Here is an 18,687-nt window from a genome sequence, read left to right as displayed (position 1 = left end):
TCTTGGCATAGACAAGTGAGCACCTCTGACACGGCATCCTCTTGTTGGAACATCTCAGTTGGTCTTCCGTCAGTTCTTGGAGACTTGTTTTCCGCCAGTGCCTTCAGTGCAGCTTCTTCCTTGCACACCATCGGTTCTTGATCATCTGCCGCCTCCGGAAATGGCTGAACGCCGACCAGTTCTTCTTGGTACAGTGACTTTGTTTATTCCTTCCATCTTCTTTTGATGCTTTCTGAGTCGTTCAATATTTTGCCCATAGAATCCTTCAAAATTGCAACCTGAGACTTGAATTTTTTCTTCAATTCTTTCAGCTTGACAGATGCTGAGCGTGTTCTTCCCTTTTGGTTTTCTAACTCTAGGTCTTTGCACATGTCGTTATAATACTTTACTTTGCCTTCTCGAGCTGTGCTTTGAAATCTTCTGTTCAGCTTTTTTACTTCATCATTTCTTCCCTTCACTTTAGCTACTCTGCATTCAAGAGCAACTTTCAGAGTCTCTTCTGACGTCCATTTTGATCTTTTATTTCTTTCCTGTCTTTTTAATGACCTTTTGCTTTCTTCATATATGATGCCCTTCACGCCATCCCACACCTTGTCTGATCTTTGGTCATTAGTGTTCAATGTGTCAAATCTATTCTTGAAATGGTCTCCAAATTCAGGTGGGACATACTCAAGGTCATATTTTGGTTCTCTTGGACTTGTTTTAGTTTTCTTCAGCTTCAGTTTGAACTGCATATGAGCAATTGATGGTCTGTTCTGAAGTTGCTGCCTAGCCTTGTTCTAACTGATGATACAGCCTTCGTGATAGTAATGTAGCTGGAGATCAGATGATAGAATTTTGCAAAACAACTTATTCATTGCAAACACCTTTTTCAACAACATAAAGAGCAATTACACATGGACTTCACCAGATGGAAAACGCAGGAATTAAATCGGCCACATCTGTGGAAAGTGACGATGCAATATTTAGACATGCCCAGATTCAAATATGAACAGAAATGTTTATACCAAAGTCGAATATAAATGACCTTTGAAATAGCAGCTATTTATGATTATTTGTTCACGGTTATTTTTCTAAAAAGTGTATTTGAGAGTTTTGGTTTGAAAATACCTAACCATTAAGTACTTGCTATCTGTCAGGCACTGTTAAGTGCTTTATATGTATTGAGTCATTTAATCATCGTAACAACCCTGTGAGGAGGGCATTATCTTTTCCACATTATTTCATCCCTGTTGTTCAAATGAGGAATCTCGATTCCAACCCCGGCAACATAGCCTCAAAGCATAAGAAAGAAGTCATAAGAAAGCTTCCAGGAACTTGCAAATGCCATCACTGAGGCTCTGGGCATGATGTAATATACAAACTTGGTTTCTGTTTTTAGGTTCAGATTGATAACACACTATCAGTGCAATATTAGCTAGAACCTGTTTCTTTGGTAACATATACAAATGACTTATTTAAAACAATAGTATAGGATAATATCTAAATAACTGGGCAAATAACAGAGAATGCTTTAGGATGTGTTCCTGAAAGCTCCGAGTGAACAGGAAGAAGGGCATAACTCTTACAACCCTGTCAGCTGCCTGCATGCTCTTCTGTCGCATCGGTAGAGATGTCCATGCCGTCACAGAGCGTCCTGCATGTTACGAGAAACTCACATTGTGAGAACATGTCATGAGAAAGTGAAGTTTGATCATACAGGATTAATGCCAGGTCACCTAAGAGGCTTTTAACCTGCCCCTGAACTCTTGTTTGTATGTAAAATCCAAGTGCTACCAGCCAGATCTTCATTGAGGTCTCATTCTGGAAACATTTTTGATTAAAATAGTCTTAAATATTAAGCCCAAACTTCTTGCCCTTTTCTTTGCAGTATTTTAGAGCTGGATAATCATACAATATTTTAAGCTGAACGATGTGTGCATAACCTTTGAGTTTCATCTTGTCCCTCTAAGCTCGGGGCTTTGTCTGTTATGGGCGAGCAGCCCTGCCCAGCTTACCAACACTGAAGCCGGCCATTGAGTACGTACTCCGTTGTGAGTGGCTGGTGAAAAGCCTTAAATAACTACATAAACAGTGCAGCTGCCAACCCCAAGTAATGTTACACTTAGGGGGCGAGTGGCTCAGGAAATTTGCTCTTTGTCACTTTGACTTGGGTTTGAAAATGGACCTGGGCTTCCGTCCAGCTCAAAGAGCTGTTCACTTGCAAAGACTCCTAAATTGTCCCAAGGAGCTCATTTTGGCAGTGGCTTATTTGTGTTTGGCTGGGCATCCTAACAGCGAAAGCTGTCTGCTCTGGCAAACAAGGGTTATGGCACGATTTAGAATTACCATCCCCAGTGTTTTTTCTTAATGAGGTTATTTCTCATTAAAGCAATCCTCTCAGCCCACGTTTAAAAAGTGACACTGCACGGTTGCTGTGCAAGTGGGTATCTTAAGCTCTGAAATAGCTTCCTGTGGCAGGATGGCCGGTTGTATGTATCAGAGGCAGGTTTTAAACAAATGGTAATCTGCACCAGATTTTTTTCTAAAACCAAAACTGTCCTAAGGGCATAGTCACCTCTTCCTGTGCCAGAGGTAACAGCATTGGCTGACAAAGGCCAAGTGAGAATGTGGAATTTTAGATAAAGAAATAAGAATGACAGAGTTTCTGAAAGATCTTCGTTCAGCGGACATACCAAAAAATAAGCAAAGTTGTTGCCGTCAAGTTGATTCCGATTCATAACAACCCTATAGGACAGAGGAGAACTACCCCGTAGGGTTTCTGAGGCTTACCTGGTGGATTCAAAGCCTTAGCTCTTAACCACTACGCCACCATGGCTCACTGGGCATAGAGGGTAGATATTTGAAGAGCCAATCCTTGTTTTCTTGCACTATTAATTGTAAACACCTATTGTCTGACTTCCCCACTAGCCAGTGAGGACTGCTCGGAAGAGGGGACTGAGTTTTGCGTGCCATCGGTTGGAGCTTAACATAGTGCCAGACACACTACAGATACTCAGATGTTTGTTGAATACACAGATGAAGGACGTATCATAGAGTTAAATGATGCTTCATTCATTATTTCAGGAGAGTCCAACTTAAGAACAGAAGAAGATGCACAGTGATGAAGGAGGAAAATATTAGATCCACTATTTATATTTATTTTATCTCATTTTAATAGTTTTCATCACATTATATACTGTAGTATTCCAAGAAAACCAAACCAGTTGCCCTTGAGTCAGTTCTGACTCATGATGACCCCTTGCGTTTCAGAGTGGATCTGTGTTCCATAGGGTTTTCAATGGCTGGTTTTTCAGAAGTAGATTGTCGGGCGTTTCTTCCCTGATAGTATTACATATATACAATTTAACACAAATAAGTAGACATATATTCAGGGTGCCTACTCAAAATATTTGTGCTGATGGAGGACATGACCAAAATCTTTGATTCCTGTTTCATCACGTTATTGCCCCATTGTTAGCCTCCTATAGGTGTCTATGGAATTTACTTAACTTGGTTTTTGAAGGAACATAGTGGGTAGAATATGAATAGAATTCTACCATTGAAGGAAAGAGAGCAGAATCTACTAGTGCTAAGTGCCAGATGTTTTATCTGATTTAATCCTCACGAAAACCGTGAAAGGTAGATATTTCCGTTTTGCAGACAAGGAAACAAATTCAGAGACGCTGAGATAAGTTGAAGACCTCCCCACAGCTGAGAACACTAGTATGTAAGTGGCAGCCCAGGGATGCACACCTAGCTCTGTGTGGGCTAGCTAGGGCTTGCTGTGGTGCCCAGCACGTGTTTGAGAAATGAGTAAATGGCCCCAAAGCCAGGCCCGAGCCCTTTCTACTGCCCACACCCCCAATGTCAGAAGTTAGTGTTTAGGCAGAGTGCTAAAAAACAGTAACAACCAAATAAAAATTTCCCGCTCAGTAAAAAATAGTAGTGACACATTCTTAAGCATACCATTGGAGGAAACAAAAAATTACATACGTAAAAGGGGAAAGAATTGATATCAGGGAAGCCTAATCAATCATTTTTAATTCGGTTGATCAATCTAAAAAAAAAAAAAAAAAAACAGTCGTGGCAGTATATCGATAGGGAACTGCCAAGAATTGATATCAGGGAAGCCTAATCAATCATTTTTAATTCGGTTGATCAATCTAAAAAAAAAAAAAAAAAAAACAGTCGTGGCAGTATATCGATAGGGAACTGCCAGAAATTCAAGCCAGATTTAGAAGAGGATGGGGAACCACAGATATCATTGCTGATGTCACATGGATCTTGGCTGAAAACAGAGGATGCTAGAAAGATGTTTACCTGTGTTTTATTGAATATGCAAAGGCATTTGACTGTGTGGATCCTAACAAATTATAGATAACATTGCGAAGAATGGGAATTCCAGAACACTTAATTGGGCTCACGAGGAACCTGTACGTAGATTAAGAGGCAGTTGTTCGGACAGAACAAGAGAATACTGTGTGGTTTAAAGGTAGGAAAGGGGTGCGTCAGGGTTGTATCCTTTCACCATACATATTCAATCTGTATGCCGAACAAATAATCCGAGAAGCTGCACTAAATGGAGAACAGTACATCAGGATTGGAGTAAGACTCATTAACAACCTGTGATATGCAGATGACGCAACCTTGCTTACTGAAAGTGAAGAGGACTTGATGCACTTACCGATGAAGGTAAAAAAACTATAGCCTTCAGGATGGATTACACCTCAACATAAAGAAAACAAAAGTTCTCAAAACTGGGCCAATAAGCAACCTCATGATAAACGGGGAAAAGATTGAAGTTGTCAAGGATTTCATTTTACTTGGATCCACAAGCAATGTCCATGGAAGCAGCAGTCAAGAAATCAAATAACATATTGCTTTGGGCAAATCTGCTGCAAATGACCTGTTTAAAGTTTTAAAAGGATGTCACCTTGAGGACTGAGCTGCGCCTGACCCAAGCCATGATATTTTCATTCACTTCACATGCATGCAAAAACTGGCAATGAATACGAAAGACGGAAAAAGAATTGATGCCTTCGAATTATGGTGTTGGCAAAGAATATTGAGTATACCATGGGCTGCCAGAAGAACAAACAAATCTGTCTTGGAAGAAGTACAGCCAGAATGTTCCTTAGAAGCAAGGATGGTGAGACTTTGTCTCCCATACTTTGGACATGTTATCAGGAGGGACCAGTCCCTGGAGAAGGGTATCATATTTGCTAAAGTAGAGGGTCAGTGAAAAAGCAGAAAACCCTCAATGAGATGGATTGACACAGTGGCTGCAACAATGGGCTCAGGATGGCGCAGAACCGGGCAGTGTTTCCTTCTGTTCTACGTGGGGTTGCTGTGAGTCGGACCCAACTCAACAGCACCTGACAACAACAGCAACAAGCCCATTCATCAATAGAATATTTTGGTCAAAATATCAACAACTTCCAGAGCTGTAAGAGATAAAGAACCCTCAGAATATACTTTCTGTTTTTATCAGAGTTTGGTAAACTGCTACTTCTGGAGAGATGTTTAGAATATGGAAGTGGTTTAGAAGACAGACAGAAAGAGGATTTAAAAGTTTGGAAAGTGAGACCGTTGGAGGAAAAGCTTTGCCTAGTGAAAAAAGCACTGAGGATCAGTTGAATACCTCTATGAGCATTTGGTGAGCAGGCCTCCCTTAACAGTGTGGGATAGTGGGAAGGACTCTGGGCTAGTTTTGGAGCCACTGATGCATTTGCCAGTCATGTGCTGAGCACTGCACAAGCCCTCGCCCACCCAGGACTCGGAGTGAATCCCTTGATGGCCACGTAGTAGTGTTTACAGGGCACAAGACAAGAACAATGGAGGCCATCTACCATAGGTCTGATTTAAAACTTATAAATCAAGCTAACTGTTAAATAAAATACGTTCTGTCATCCTACTTCAATAAATATTCATAACAAAATAAAAAACTACACGTCATGTAAAGACTGAAAGTTTGCAAGACTTTAATAATTGCTGTCATGACTGGATTTTCTGAGATGGGCCCGTAATGTTTGGGTGAGTAATAAAGACATACATAAATCATAACCTACATTGTGTTCGCGCCATACAACCTATTTTTCTTGCATTTATTCTAGCAGAATCATTAACTATATTTTAGAATCAAAATTTCCCTGTATTGTGTTATCAATAATTATATAAACTGAACTAAAAAAAGAAAGTGATTGTACGTCAAGTGTATCGTTTGAATATTTGTCATCAAAGGTGTAAACTAAAGTAAATGTAAAACAAAAATTTTAACTTATTTTGCCTTAAAATGTTATTTTTAAAAATATTCAAAATTATTAATATTAAAATGAAATACAAATACGGTTAATAGATACAAAAAAGTTACATTAAAAACATTTGAATAAAGCTAGCCTTTTTATTTACTTTTTTGAAAATTAAATATTGTTATATATTTATAAAAATAAAACTATTCACAGTTCTAGGGTTCGGTGTTCCTCTAGTTGCCAACATAAAAAATCATTATATTTCACATATTATACCTGAACTGTTGTTGTGTTGTTGTTACGTGCTGAAGAGTCGATTTTGATTGATAGCAACCCCATGTGACAAAGTAGGACTGCTCCATAGGGTTTCCTAGGCTGTAATCTTTACTGGAGCAGATCACCAAGTCTTTCTCCCGAAGAGCTGCTGGGTAGATTTGAACCTCCAGCCTTTTGGTTAGCAGCCAAGCACTTAACCTTTGCACCACCAGGCCTTCTCCTTCCTGAACCACACAGAGTCAGATTTAAGAGTAATGTAAATGATTGCCACAGTGGCTGCAACAGTAGACCCAAGCATAACAAGGATGTGAGGATGGTGCAGGACCGGGCAGTGTTTTGTTCTGTTGTACACAGGGTCACTATGAGTCAGAACAACTCGACGGCACCTAACAGCAGCAACAACAGCATAAATGATTTATATTGCACAATGTTCCTGAGATGCCACATGCAGCTATTACAAATACTGTTTTGATTCCTGAGTGCCTCCAGAGCCACAGTTTAGAAGAAACAAAAGCAGTAGTATGGATGCTCAGCCCCACAGGGGAAAGGATGCTTCTTTAAGTAAATTCTACCGCATCATGCTGTCCAAGAGGAAGGGTTTTGTTGGAATTAGTTACTTCGCCTTTTCTCATATCTAAGCTTATCTGCCGCTCAAATTCTCTTTGTGCTCAAAAGTGGTCCATCACAACCTTCCGTCGTCCTTCTTGCGGTTCGGGCTCAGTCACCTTTTGTTTCACAAACAGAGCAGAAACATGGAGCTTTCCCCAGGGCCTGAATAGTGGTATCGCACAAGCAGATACTTAGGGTCGTTGGCTCTGTTGTGCCAGGACTGAGAGCCAGAGCCTGGTGACAGAGCAGCCACGTGTTCTTTAATGCACCTAGCTTTGTGTGTTGGTACAATGTGAGCCCTCTGAACAGCTTGGCCCAGGGCAGACGGCCTTCTTTCCTAGGTTAAAAACCAATCAACCAACCAACAAAACAGAACAACCAAACTCATCTCCATTAAGGCTAGGCCTCCTTTCCAAGGAGAACATTTATAAAATCTGATCATTTGTTGTGGCGCAGTGGTGAAGAGCTCAGCTGCTAACCAAAAGGTCGGCAGTTCTAATCCACCAGCCACCCTTGGAAACCGTGTGGGGCAGTTCTACTCTGTCCTAGAGAGTCGCTAGGAGTTGGAATCAAATGGACGGCAACAGATTTGTTTTTTCTTTTTCCCCTGTTGATTTAGTAGCTTACCTGTTTATTCACTTTCCTGTTTAACATGCATGAAAAACATTCCTTTCTATTGTCAATCAAATGCTGCTTCTCTGGTTACCCAACCCCCCCCCAAAAAAAAAAATTCTCCCTTCTCTCTGATGAATTCCTTTAGCAATTTTTTGGAATAAATTTTGTAATACTTACCCCACGGGGCCCTCTATTATAGTTATTTGGGTATATTACCTTTCCTGGTTCATTCATTGAGTTGACAAATATTTATGTTGCACAAAACAAAGTACCTACTCCCATGAGGCTTTCATTCTTGTGCGAGACACAAGGTAAAAATACAAGCATGTAATATCAAAGAGTGGTAACTGCTGTGAAGAAAATAGAGCTGGTTAAAGTGATAGAAAGGAGCCCTGGTGGCGCAGTGGTTAAGCACTTGGCGGCTAACCAAAATATCTGCAGTTTGAATCCACGAACAGTTCCGTGGGAGAAAAGACCTGGTGATCTGCTCCCATAAAAACTACAACCTACCAAGCCTTACGGGGCTACTCTGTCACACAGGGTCACTATGAGTCGGAATCAACTCAATGGCGTACAACAAGATGATAGTTTCAGGGGTGCTATTTTAGATAAAGGTGGTCAGGGAAGGCCCCTTTGAACAAAGGTGTGATGAAGGGAAGGAGTGAATACAGGTGTGAGTAGAAATAAAGGTGTCTAGGTGGAGGCAACTATAAGGATAAAGACTCTAAAATGGCAAGTGTTCACGAAGGTATTGCTAGAGAGGAGTAAATGAGGGGAAATGTGGAAAGAAAGAAATGAAGTCAGAGAAGGAGCCAAAAGCAAGGTCATGTGGGGCCTTACAGGCCAAGGTAAAAAACTTAGATTGTGAGCTCTTTGCAAACAGGAGGCTATGTCAAACCTTTGCATCACTCAGAGCTTCTAGCAGGTACCATCCATAGCTGTTAATAACTGTGTGTTTAATGAAAACTTCATTATATCTGGCTTTCAACTGATGAGGCTTCTAAAACTTCCCTGCTAATTTTGTTGCATTTGATGATATGATGGGAAATTTGAAGTACAGTTAAATAACACCTAGCTAGCATTTTAATATACTCTAAATAATAAGAATACAAACTCGGTAAGATCTCTGTGGTAATCTTTGCTCTTTTTCCTCCTAGGGTTTCCAGACTGTGTTACCATCATTTGATCTCTTCTCAAAGTATGGGAAATTATATTCAAAAGCTGGGCAGATTGTATAAAGGTAAATATTTTTTGCTATTGAGTACTCTAAATAGTATGTTAAATAGCATTTTTAAAAAGCAAATGAGATTGACTTTTTATCAGGCATTTTCAAAATCATGCTATAACTTTATACATAATTATAAAACTTCATAAATTTATCTTATTCTAATCTAATGGTGTTCAATATTTAAAAATCATGGAATTTGTTTTTCAAATCTCTTCTCCAAAGTGGATACCAAATTACTTTAAGAAATAGACTGACAAAAATCTTTTATCTTTAAGTTAGTTATGACAACACATTGAATAGTTTTACACAATACAATGAAAAAATACTGATGGTGTTAACTAAAATACCTTCTAGTACTGTATTAGTACAGTATCATTCACATAGAGTGTGCATTATTGGAAGTGTTTGATGCCTGAAGGATATCAAAGAATAGAGTCTGGGGTCTCTGATTAACAAAGTTTATAATATAGAGAAGAACAAAGATACCTATGTAAAATTCATCAGTTACAAAATAAGCTCTCAGGGAGTGCTGTATTCAGTTGCTTAAATGTTTTAGAATAGAGAAGTGATTATAATTGAGGTGAGTCTAGTAGGAGGTATTCTGGCATTTTCAGTCAAATTTAAGAAGAAATTGGACAAAGATAGTGAAGATCACTAGAGTGGAAGGTATGAGGCAAAAACGAGAAGTTGGGGTTCCCCCGATATTCTCCTGAACCGTGAACCAAGGGAAAAACACTGGTCCATTGGAAAGAGCAGAGGATGGATTTGAGCAACTTAAGTTCCCTAGATTTAGCATACAGTCTCCACTGTCCCATTTATAACTTTAAATGCTGTAACTTAGAAATTAATTGTCAGAGTTACCGACTCACGGTGCCTGATACACCGCAGAATGAAACGCTGCCCTGTCCATCCCCATAATCAGTTGTGGATCGGATTTTGGGAAATAGATCACCAGCCCTTTCTTTCTACTCTGTCTTAGCTGAGTGGTGGTTGTGCTTGAGGAGCATTGACAGGGAACTGAACCCAGGTCTCCCACACAGAAGACAAGAATTCTACCACTATACCACCACCTCCCTTGCTGTAAAGTAAACTCATCTATATTCCTAAAACAAAGTGGGCAGAAATCAGTGTGAGTGAGAGTGGAATACAGAGGACATATTCCCCCATGAGTGGAGTAGATGGAGAAATCCCTGCCGTCCCTCTCTAAGGCCGAGCACATGAATGAGCATGGAGTTCTGGTGGGCGAGGGTCAGGGGACTAAGCCCGCAGCTTCTGAACTAGTGACTAACCTTTTAGGAAGTGGGTATCTCTTCTGCTGGGCAAAACCTGTACTGAAAGATTTTAAGTAAGAATAAATATCATTTGTACAGGTAGGAATGAGAGGCCAATTATGTAAGTTGACTTCTCGGGGTAGACACAAAGGGAGAAGATTTCCCACCTCAGGAACCCAATGGTTAGTTACGTACTCACTGATAGAGCCCATTACAATGATTAATACTGAACAAACAAAAACCTTATGCAAATAGCAAGTGCATCTGACCTAGGAAGCCAATTCACAACCTCAGGAAAGGGGAACAATCTGTCCTCTTAGAAAAAGTCGTTTCCACAGAAGCAGACTGAATGCAAGAAATGAAAGAAATAAGAGAAATCTACTCTTTACAGTGATTTTGGAGAGAACTCTGCATCAGTGAAACAAATGGACTATCACAAAAAAAAAGAAATGTTAAAAGTATAGAGAGTTGCTAAAGATGAAAAATGAACTAAAAATCTGAGTACGTGCAATGGATGGCCGTATGGATACCATAGTAAACCAAATTGGTTCGTTAGAAGACCTGTCAAAGAATTCTCCCAGAGCTCAGAGGAAAAAAGCAAAAAGGTGCAAACAATAAGAAAAAGTTATAATACATAAGGAATAAACTTGAAATAGGAATCCCAGGAGAGATCAGAAGAAATGAAAGAGAGCATTAATCAAAAAAATGCCCCCTAACCACCACCACCACCACCAAAAAAAAAAAAAAGATTTCAGTGTTCAGATGAAAGGAGTTCTCAAAGTGTTGATCAAGATTAGTATTTAAAGACATTGCCTTACTCCAAAGCCATAAGAATTCCTACAAAAGAAAAAGAACAGATTACCTATAAAAGGAAAAATTCCCAGTGACATCAGACTTGTTGTCTGCAATAAGAAATGCCGGAAAGCAGTGAATCAAGGGTTATAGATTCTGAGTTAAAGAAGGACCATGACCCTCAAATTTTGTGCTCAGCTTAAAAGGAAAGAAACATTTTTAGACAGACTTAGTACAAACTGTATACTTACTGCTCATGCATGCTCTCTGAAAATTCAAGTTCTCATGAAAAAAACAAAATGAAAGGAATAAGAAATAAAACCAGGAAAAAGACCTTGTATTGAAGAAAAGCTGTGAGTAATGAACCCAGTAGAACTTTCGTTTTTTAAGTTTATGCAGTCAACACTTGGAGTTAAGAAGCTTAGTGCAAATTGTTCAGAAGAAGTTTTTGAAATACGACATACCTAATGAAAAATAAATCTGGAACTAAAATACCGTATTTATGAATATACTCTAAAAAAAGGAATCACCAAATTCCAATAAACTTATGAATAGAATTCCAGTCTCTCTAGTAAGCAAAGAATTGCACATTAAAACAAAAATTTAAAAAATATATATTTTGGTTCTTGGTTTATTTTTGCCTCTCAGACTGGTAAAGCTTTAAAAGATTGATATCAAGCAGAATTGATTATGGTGTGATGATGTGGGTATCATCTTTACATCTGTTGGGAGTATAAACGTTACAAACTTTCCAAAGGACAGCTTGGAAATATGTATCCAAAGCCTTAAGAAAACAGTTTATACTCTTTGTCCTAGCAATTGCACTTCTAGGAATTTATTGCAAAGAAATCATTGGACAAAAGTTCACAGATGAATTAATCCTGTTTATAATGGTGAAAGATTGAAAACAACTTGAATGCTCATTAATGCATGCTGATAAATAATGAAACACATACAGTGCTATACTATGCAGACATTAAAATGTTAGCATAGATCCTTACCTATTAATTTGAAAAGATGCTTACAATATATTTTGAAGAAAAGAAAGCTGGATTCAAAGCTGCCTGTATAGTTTGATTCTGTTAAAAAAAATACATATGTGTGTGTGTGTGTTTACATATATATGTATATATACATAAAATACATGGGTATGTGTAAAAACACACTCACACTTACTGATGTATTAAAATTATACATTTGTATATTACAAAATGTTAATGGTGGTTATCTCTGGGTAGTGAGTTTATGGGTACCTTTTTGGAAGATACTTTTTGTATTTGCATTTTTTGTTTATATAATCAGACAAAAACAAAGCATTAAAACAAAATACTCCAGTAGGGACTACTTGCGCTTCTCCACCAATTACAAAAACATCTTGACTTATTCAATTCAATCATAATAATTTAGAGACAATTATCTCTTCTTTCTGAAGACAAAATAATTACTTGCCAAATTATTTATACCAAGACAAGGATGAGTAACAAATGTTTCACATTATTTTTAATTAAAAAGAGTGTGCAGTGCAAAGATACAAATGTGTGATAGACATGAAAAAAAATGTTTGCTAACTCTTCCCTTGGAGTTTTAACTATTTTATGAATTGAAAATATTATGAAAGTGTCATCATCTCCTCTTAGATAGGACATGAATGTTTAGCGTTTAATTTGGGTAAGTGAAGAGTAGCAGCCTTAGCTGAGCCTCTCTATTAAGATTTAATTTCCCCAGATACCCCAAAGTGCTTTTGCTCTTTGTAAAGAGGCCAAGTCAGGGACACGTGCACCAAACTGTTGAATAAAGATGCCGTGGTAATCTTTCGAGCGATCTATTTGATTGCTTCAGCTTCAAGATAGTTCATCACTTCACTATAACTCACCCGACACTGCCTCTCCCACCCGGACTACATTTTCCCATCAGCCCGATTAGAAACAGTGATGCCTTTATCAGATTAATCTTTCTTCCCTTTAGTGTGTCTAAGTTGAGAATACACAGCCTACACCTCTCCATTATCACTAATGCACTAAGATTTCAGCTCCTGAAGTTATTCAGCATGAATAGATTTTAAACACATATTTTATAATCTACTCTCTGGCTCGGATAATATGATTCTTTTTAATCTCTTTGAGTTTTCTTTACCTTTTGTAACCTTTGATAGTTTGGCCAAAGCAGTTTTGTCTAAATCAGAATACACTCAGTCCTATCAGAGTGCTCTCTGATCCTTTTACCTCCATTCACCTTGCCAGGAAGAGCAAAATTAAGAAGATAAGGTGAAATCATTGTTTGCAATTTTATGAATTGAATAACGTGTCCAATTCAGTCTGGAATCACTGGGAGTTTTCTTGCCTTATCTGTTTCTCAACCAACTCAACTTTTCTTTGCAATGTGCTTTGGTCCAGGCTGTCTTCCTACTAAAAAGTCATTCAATTTTGAGGCCAGATGAGATGACTTTTCAATTAAATTACTTGTTATACGTGAAAAATAACACACCTTTTCTCCTTTTCCATAGGGAGTTGACATATTATTGACTCAAACAGCTGAGAAAAAAATAATAAAACTGAAAAATAAGTAGTTAGCACCTGAATTGGGAAAGAAGGGATGAAATGCTTTTTTTTTTTTTAAACCTCCCTTCCCCGAGGGAATACCATCTTAGCAACTGTGTAAGGAAAAAGGGGGTATATGAGGGGAGAGTAATAATCCAGTACATAATATGTATACATGCCTACTAGGAATTAACATTTTAATTCAACAAGAGAAATTATTTAACCATGTCATTTAGTTTGACATTATGTGAATTTATAGCCCTTTTCAGTTTAGTCATCCTGAGTTGGCCAAAAAAATTCATTGAGATATCTTCAGTCTCCCAATAACAACACCACCGCAGGCTAATGAACAAGTTTTATAAATACCAAGGGGAAAAAAAAAAAGATCTCTTCAGTCTCTTTCTCTTTGCTAAACTGACTTTGAATAAAGATGATATAACCAGCCCACCTGCCTATAGGAATGCGCTTTGCTGTGTTTTTCCATGGTTCAGGCGGATCTGCTGGACACTCTCACTAACTTGCTTTGTGTCTGGTGGTACGCGTTCCCAAGATTGTTAATCAGGATTAGCAGTGGTGCAGAGATCAGAGAACATGGTTATAAGCAAAGCTCTAAATGAGTCAGATCAGTAGCCCTAGCCTCCCTGGCATTAACCCAGTTAATTCTAAATTAGGAAATTATAAATAGATAATTCGAGAATTCTTATGTTGTTGGGGTTCTTTTTCTTTTTTTCACTTTATTGTTTTATTTCTAGAAAATAGAAGACAAAATGTAAAAATGAGGTTAAGGTGTGAAGTGAGTATGAAATAGAAGACACCACTGCCTGGAGTCCTGGATTCCACTTCCATGGCGGCTGGGTAACCTGACATGAATCTCTTAACCTCTGAAGTTTTCTCTCTCTTTCTTATCTGTCAGAAGAAGTTGGAATCATCTCTGGTACTTTGAAAAAGTCTGCAGCTCTAAAAGGAACATACAAATCAGTATCCTACAGGAAAATGCACTTCAAACATACTTAGTATTTACTATTCAATAAACAGTAATATTTTGCAGCCAACTAGTCATGAGTTGATTACAGTGTGAGTGTGTTTATATATTATTAAATCTGTATGTTATTGTTGTCCGTTGTCATTGAGTCAGCTCGGACTCATGACAACTCATGTACAATGGAAGGAAACACTGCCTGGTCCCATGCACCAGCCTCACGACAGCTGGCATGCTTGAGTCCATTGTTGCTTGCCAGCTGGGGGGCTCATCTCCTAGCACTCTGTCAGACAGGTCTCTGTTGTGATTCATAGGGTTTTCACTGGCTAATTTTTGGAAGTAGATTGCCAAACCTTTCTTCCTAATCTGTGTTATTCTGGAACTCTTTTGAAACCTGTCCATCATGGCTGACCCTGAAGATATTTGAAATACTGGTGGCATAGCTTCCAGCATCATAATAACATGCAAGCCGTCAGAGTATGACAAACTGACAAACAGGTGATGGTATAGATAGGTAGATAGATAGATGATAGATAGACAGACAGACAGATAGATGATTGATTGATTGATTCTCTTGGATTTATCTTTTATCTTTTGGGACAAATGCTTAAGCTTGGGTCTTTCGCATTTGAGAATGTCTGCCACAACCGCAGCCCCTACTGACCAAAAGTACCATAGATGTTTCCAATGAAGTGGCAGTGTTCTGACCCCCAGACACACCCTGGACACAAATGATGAGGCCGGTGTTGGGCCCAAGTTGAGAACAGTCAGCATGGGACTCGGCCAGAACCCTATGAAGTGGTCTGTCCTGAAAACTCTGGCCAGCGGGAAATACTGATTCATTAGGTCAGTTAGAATCCCTGTCAAGATCATGAACTTGAGAAACAGAGACTTAGACTAGTGGTTATGGGAGCAGAAACACAGGCATCCTCAGAGAAGACATTTGCAGGTCTCTCCTGCAAAGAAAGCAGCACTAATCTGGATTCTAGGGCGGGGTCAGATCTTGCATGACTGTGAATTATGGTTTAGAGCAAAGAAGCTGGGCTATTGTGAAGTTCCAGTTCTTTATGTCAGGCCTGGATTTTCCTGGAATCCTGGAAAGTTAACAATTGAGACTCCTTTATCTTTTGGTCCCATTTGCATCCTAGCAATAAAACTTCCCACTGGAAGTCTACCCTATGAGTCTTCATTTCTTGAATCTGAAAAAAAAGAACACAAATCTTATTGCATACAATTTTGAGGATGGGAGAAATAATAGCACAAAGGGAAAATAAAAATGATTTATTGTTCGTAAAGCTTTAAAGCTGCTGGCCAGCAAAACCTAGACTCTGGAAAATGCTATAGGCCTAATTACCTGTTTCTTCAACAAATATATTGCAAAATTGAGAAAGAAAGAGAGGAAGCTATTTAAAAAATTTAAAGACATATCAACCAATCACAATGTGTGCATTTTATTTGGATCCTGATTTAAATAAATAAACTAAAAAATAAAATATCTTTGTGAGACAATTTGAACACTGACTGGATATTTGATGATATAAAGAAATTATTGATACTTTTTAAAATGTGATCATGGAATTGTTTTGTTCAAAAAAGTTGTTATTTTTTAAATATACATACTAAAATATTTACAGATAAAGAATATGATGTCTGAGATTTAATTTAGGAGGCAGAGAAATGTGTGGAAGTATATATGAAATGCACTGAAGGCCTTGGCAAAAAACGAGGCTCTAGGAATTGACGGAATACCAGTTGAGATGCTTCAACAAACGGATGCAACTCTGAAAGCACTCATTCATCTATGCCAAGAAATTTGCAAGACAGCTATCTGGTCAACCGACTGGAAGAGATCCATATATGTGCCGTTCTAAGAAAAGGTGATCCAACAATGTGGAACTTATCGAACAATAGCATTAATGTTACACGCAAATAAAATTTTGCTGAAGATCATTCAAAAACAGTTGCAGGAGTACACGGACAGGGAACTGCCAGAGGTTCAAGCTGGATTGAGAAGAAGACATGGAATGAGGGATATCATTACTGATGTCAGATAGATCTTGGCTGAAAGCAGAGAATACCAGAAAGATGTTTACCTGTGTTTTATCGACTATGCAAAGGCATTCAACTGTGTGGATCAAAACAAATAATGGATAACATTGCAAAAAACTGGAATTCCAGAACACTTCATTGTGCTCATGAGGAATCTGTACATAGACCAAGAGGCAGCTGTTCAAACAGTACAAGGGGATACAGAGTGGTTTAAAATCCGAGTTGTATCCTTTCACCATAACTTATTCAGTCTGTATGCTGAGCAAATAATTTGAGAAGCTGGGCTATATGAAGAAGAATGTGGCATCAGGATTGGAGGAAGACTCATTAACAACCTGCCATATGAAGATGACACAACCTTACTTGTTGGAAGTGAAGAGGACTTAAAGCACTTACTGATGAAGATCAAAGACTACTGTCTTCTGTATGGATTACACCTTAACATAAAGAAAACAAAAATCTGCACAACTGGACCAATAAGCAAAATCATGATAAATGGAGAAAAGATTGAAGTTGTCAAGGATTTCATTTTACTTGGATACACAATCAATGCCCATGGAAGCAGCAGTCAGGAAATCAAATGAAAAAACATTGGGCAAATCTGCTATAAAAGACCTCTTTGAAGTGTTAAAAATCAAAGATGTCACTTTGAGGACTAAGGTGCGCCTGACCCAAGCCATGCTATTTTCAATTGCCTCATATGTATATGGGAAAGGTGGACAATGAATAAGGAGGACCGAAAAAGAAGTGATGTCTTTGAATTATGGTGTTGGCAAAGACTACACGTATTCCTCACTTATTGACTATCTCATTATCCAACATTTCACATTTACAATAGTAAAAAATCTACTATCTTACTATTTTGCACATTAATGACGTATATCTGGCAGTAATGCCAAGGTATGAGATGAGAGTAGCACCGGCTATGATGGTTAAGGTTATGAGTCACCTTGGCTGGGCTATGATCATCAGTGGTTTGGCAGTTACATAATGATATAATTTGGCAGTTATGCAATGATGTAGTGTGTCTGTCATGTAATGATATAATCTGGCAGTTATGTAATGATGCAGTCATCCTCCAGTTTGTGATCTTATATGGTAATCCTCCATTTTTGCATAACGCCGATTTTATCATTATAACCTTGTCATTGGAACCTAACCACATCGATGAGTGAGTAGTGGGTGTATTGAATATACCATGGACGGCCAGGATAATGAACAAATCTGTCTTGGAAGAAGTATAGCCAGAATGATTCTTAGAAGTGAGAATAGTGAGATTTTTGCCTCATTTACTTTGGACATGTTATCAGGAGGGACCAACCCCTGGAGAAAGACATCATGCTTGGTACAGTAGCAGGTTGGCAAAAAAGAGGAAGACCCTCAATGAGATGAATTGACACAGTGGCTGCAACATGGTCTCAAACATAGTAACAGTTGTGAGGATGGCACAGGACCAGGCAACATTTCATTCTGTTGTATTTAAGGTTATCATGAGTCAGAACTGACTTAACAGCACCTATCAATAACATATATGAAGGAAGATTAACTAAGAGTTAATTATTGTTAAATATGATGATTGGGTCTACGAGGGTGCATTATACCGTTTTGTCTACTTTTATAAAGCTTGACATTTTCAGTAATAATTTTTTAAAAAAGAAATAAACATAAAATAAAATAAATACTTGGCCATCTCCATTGGACTGTGAAGCCATTCCCTTCCATAAGTTTGTATAAATGGCAACAATGGCTCCTAACTGAACATAGGCATGAATGGCCTTCACTGACGTTACAGACACTGTCTGTGATCGTGAAGGTTGTGCATCAACTTGGCTGGGCCATGATTCTCAGTGGTTTGGCAGTTATGATTTACTTTGGCAGTTGTATCATGATGTGATCGCTTCCATGAAGAGATCTGATACAATGTCATCACCTCCATGGTGGGATCTGCTGTGATCAGCCAGTCAGTTGAAAGAAAGTTTCCTTGGGTTTGTGGCCTGCATCCAATATAGGTGGACTTTCTGGCAAAGACTGTGGGCTTTTACTTGCTCTGGATCCTACAGTTGGCTCCTGTTCATCTCGCCTCCGGTTCTTGGGACTTGAG

General features: G+C 38.5%; 1 protein-coding gene across 1 annotated transcript in view; it reads left to right on the top strand.

Moving 5' to 3' along the window:
• SPATA17 (spermatogenesis associated 17) overlaps positions 1-9,064 on the top strand; it is a 150,394-nt gene extending 141,330 nt beyond the window's left edge. The window contains exon 6 of the mRNA XM_004375931.3: positions 8,888-9,064. Within this exon, the coding sequence (XP_004375988.2) occupies positions 8,888-8,968 (81 nt within the window). The 3' untranslated portion in view covers positions 8,969-9,064. The remainder of the gene's footprint in view (positions 1-8,887) is intronic.
• Positions 9,065-18,687: the final 9,623 nt, after the last annotated feature.

Source organism: Trichechus manatus, unplaced genomic scaffold (genome assembly GCF_000243295.1).
Source record: "Trichechus manatus latirostris isolate Lorelei unplaced genomic scaffold, TriManLat1.0 scaffold00039, whole genome shotgun sequence".
NCBI classification, from domain to species: domain Eukaryota; kingdom Metazoa; phylum Chordata; class Mammalia; order Sirenia; family Trichechidae; genus Trichechus; species Trichechus manatus.
Note: the sequence above shows the minus strand (reverse complement) of the source record. Positions and strands in the feature narration are given on the sequence as shown.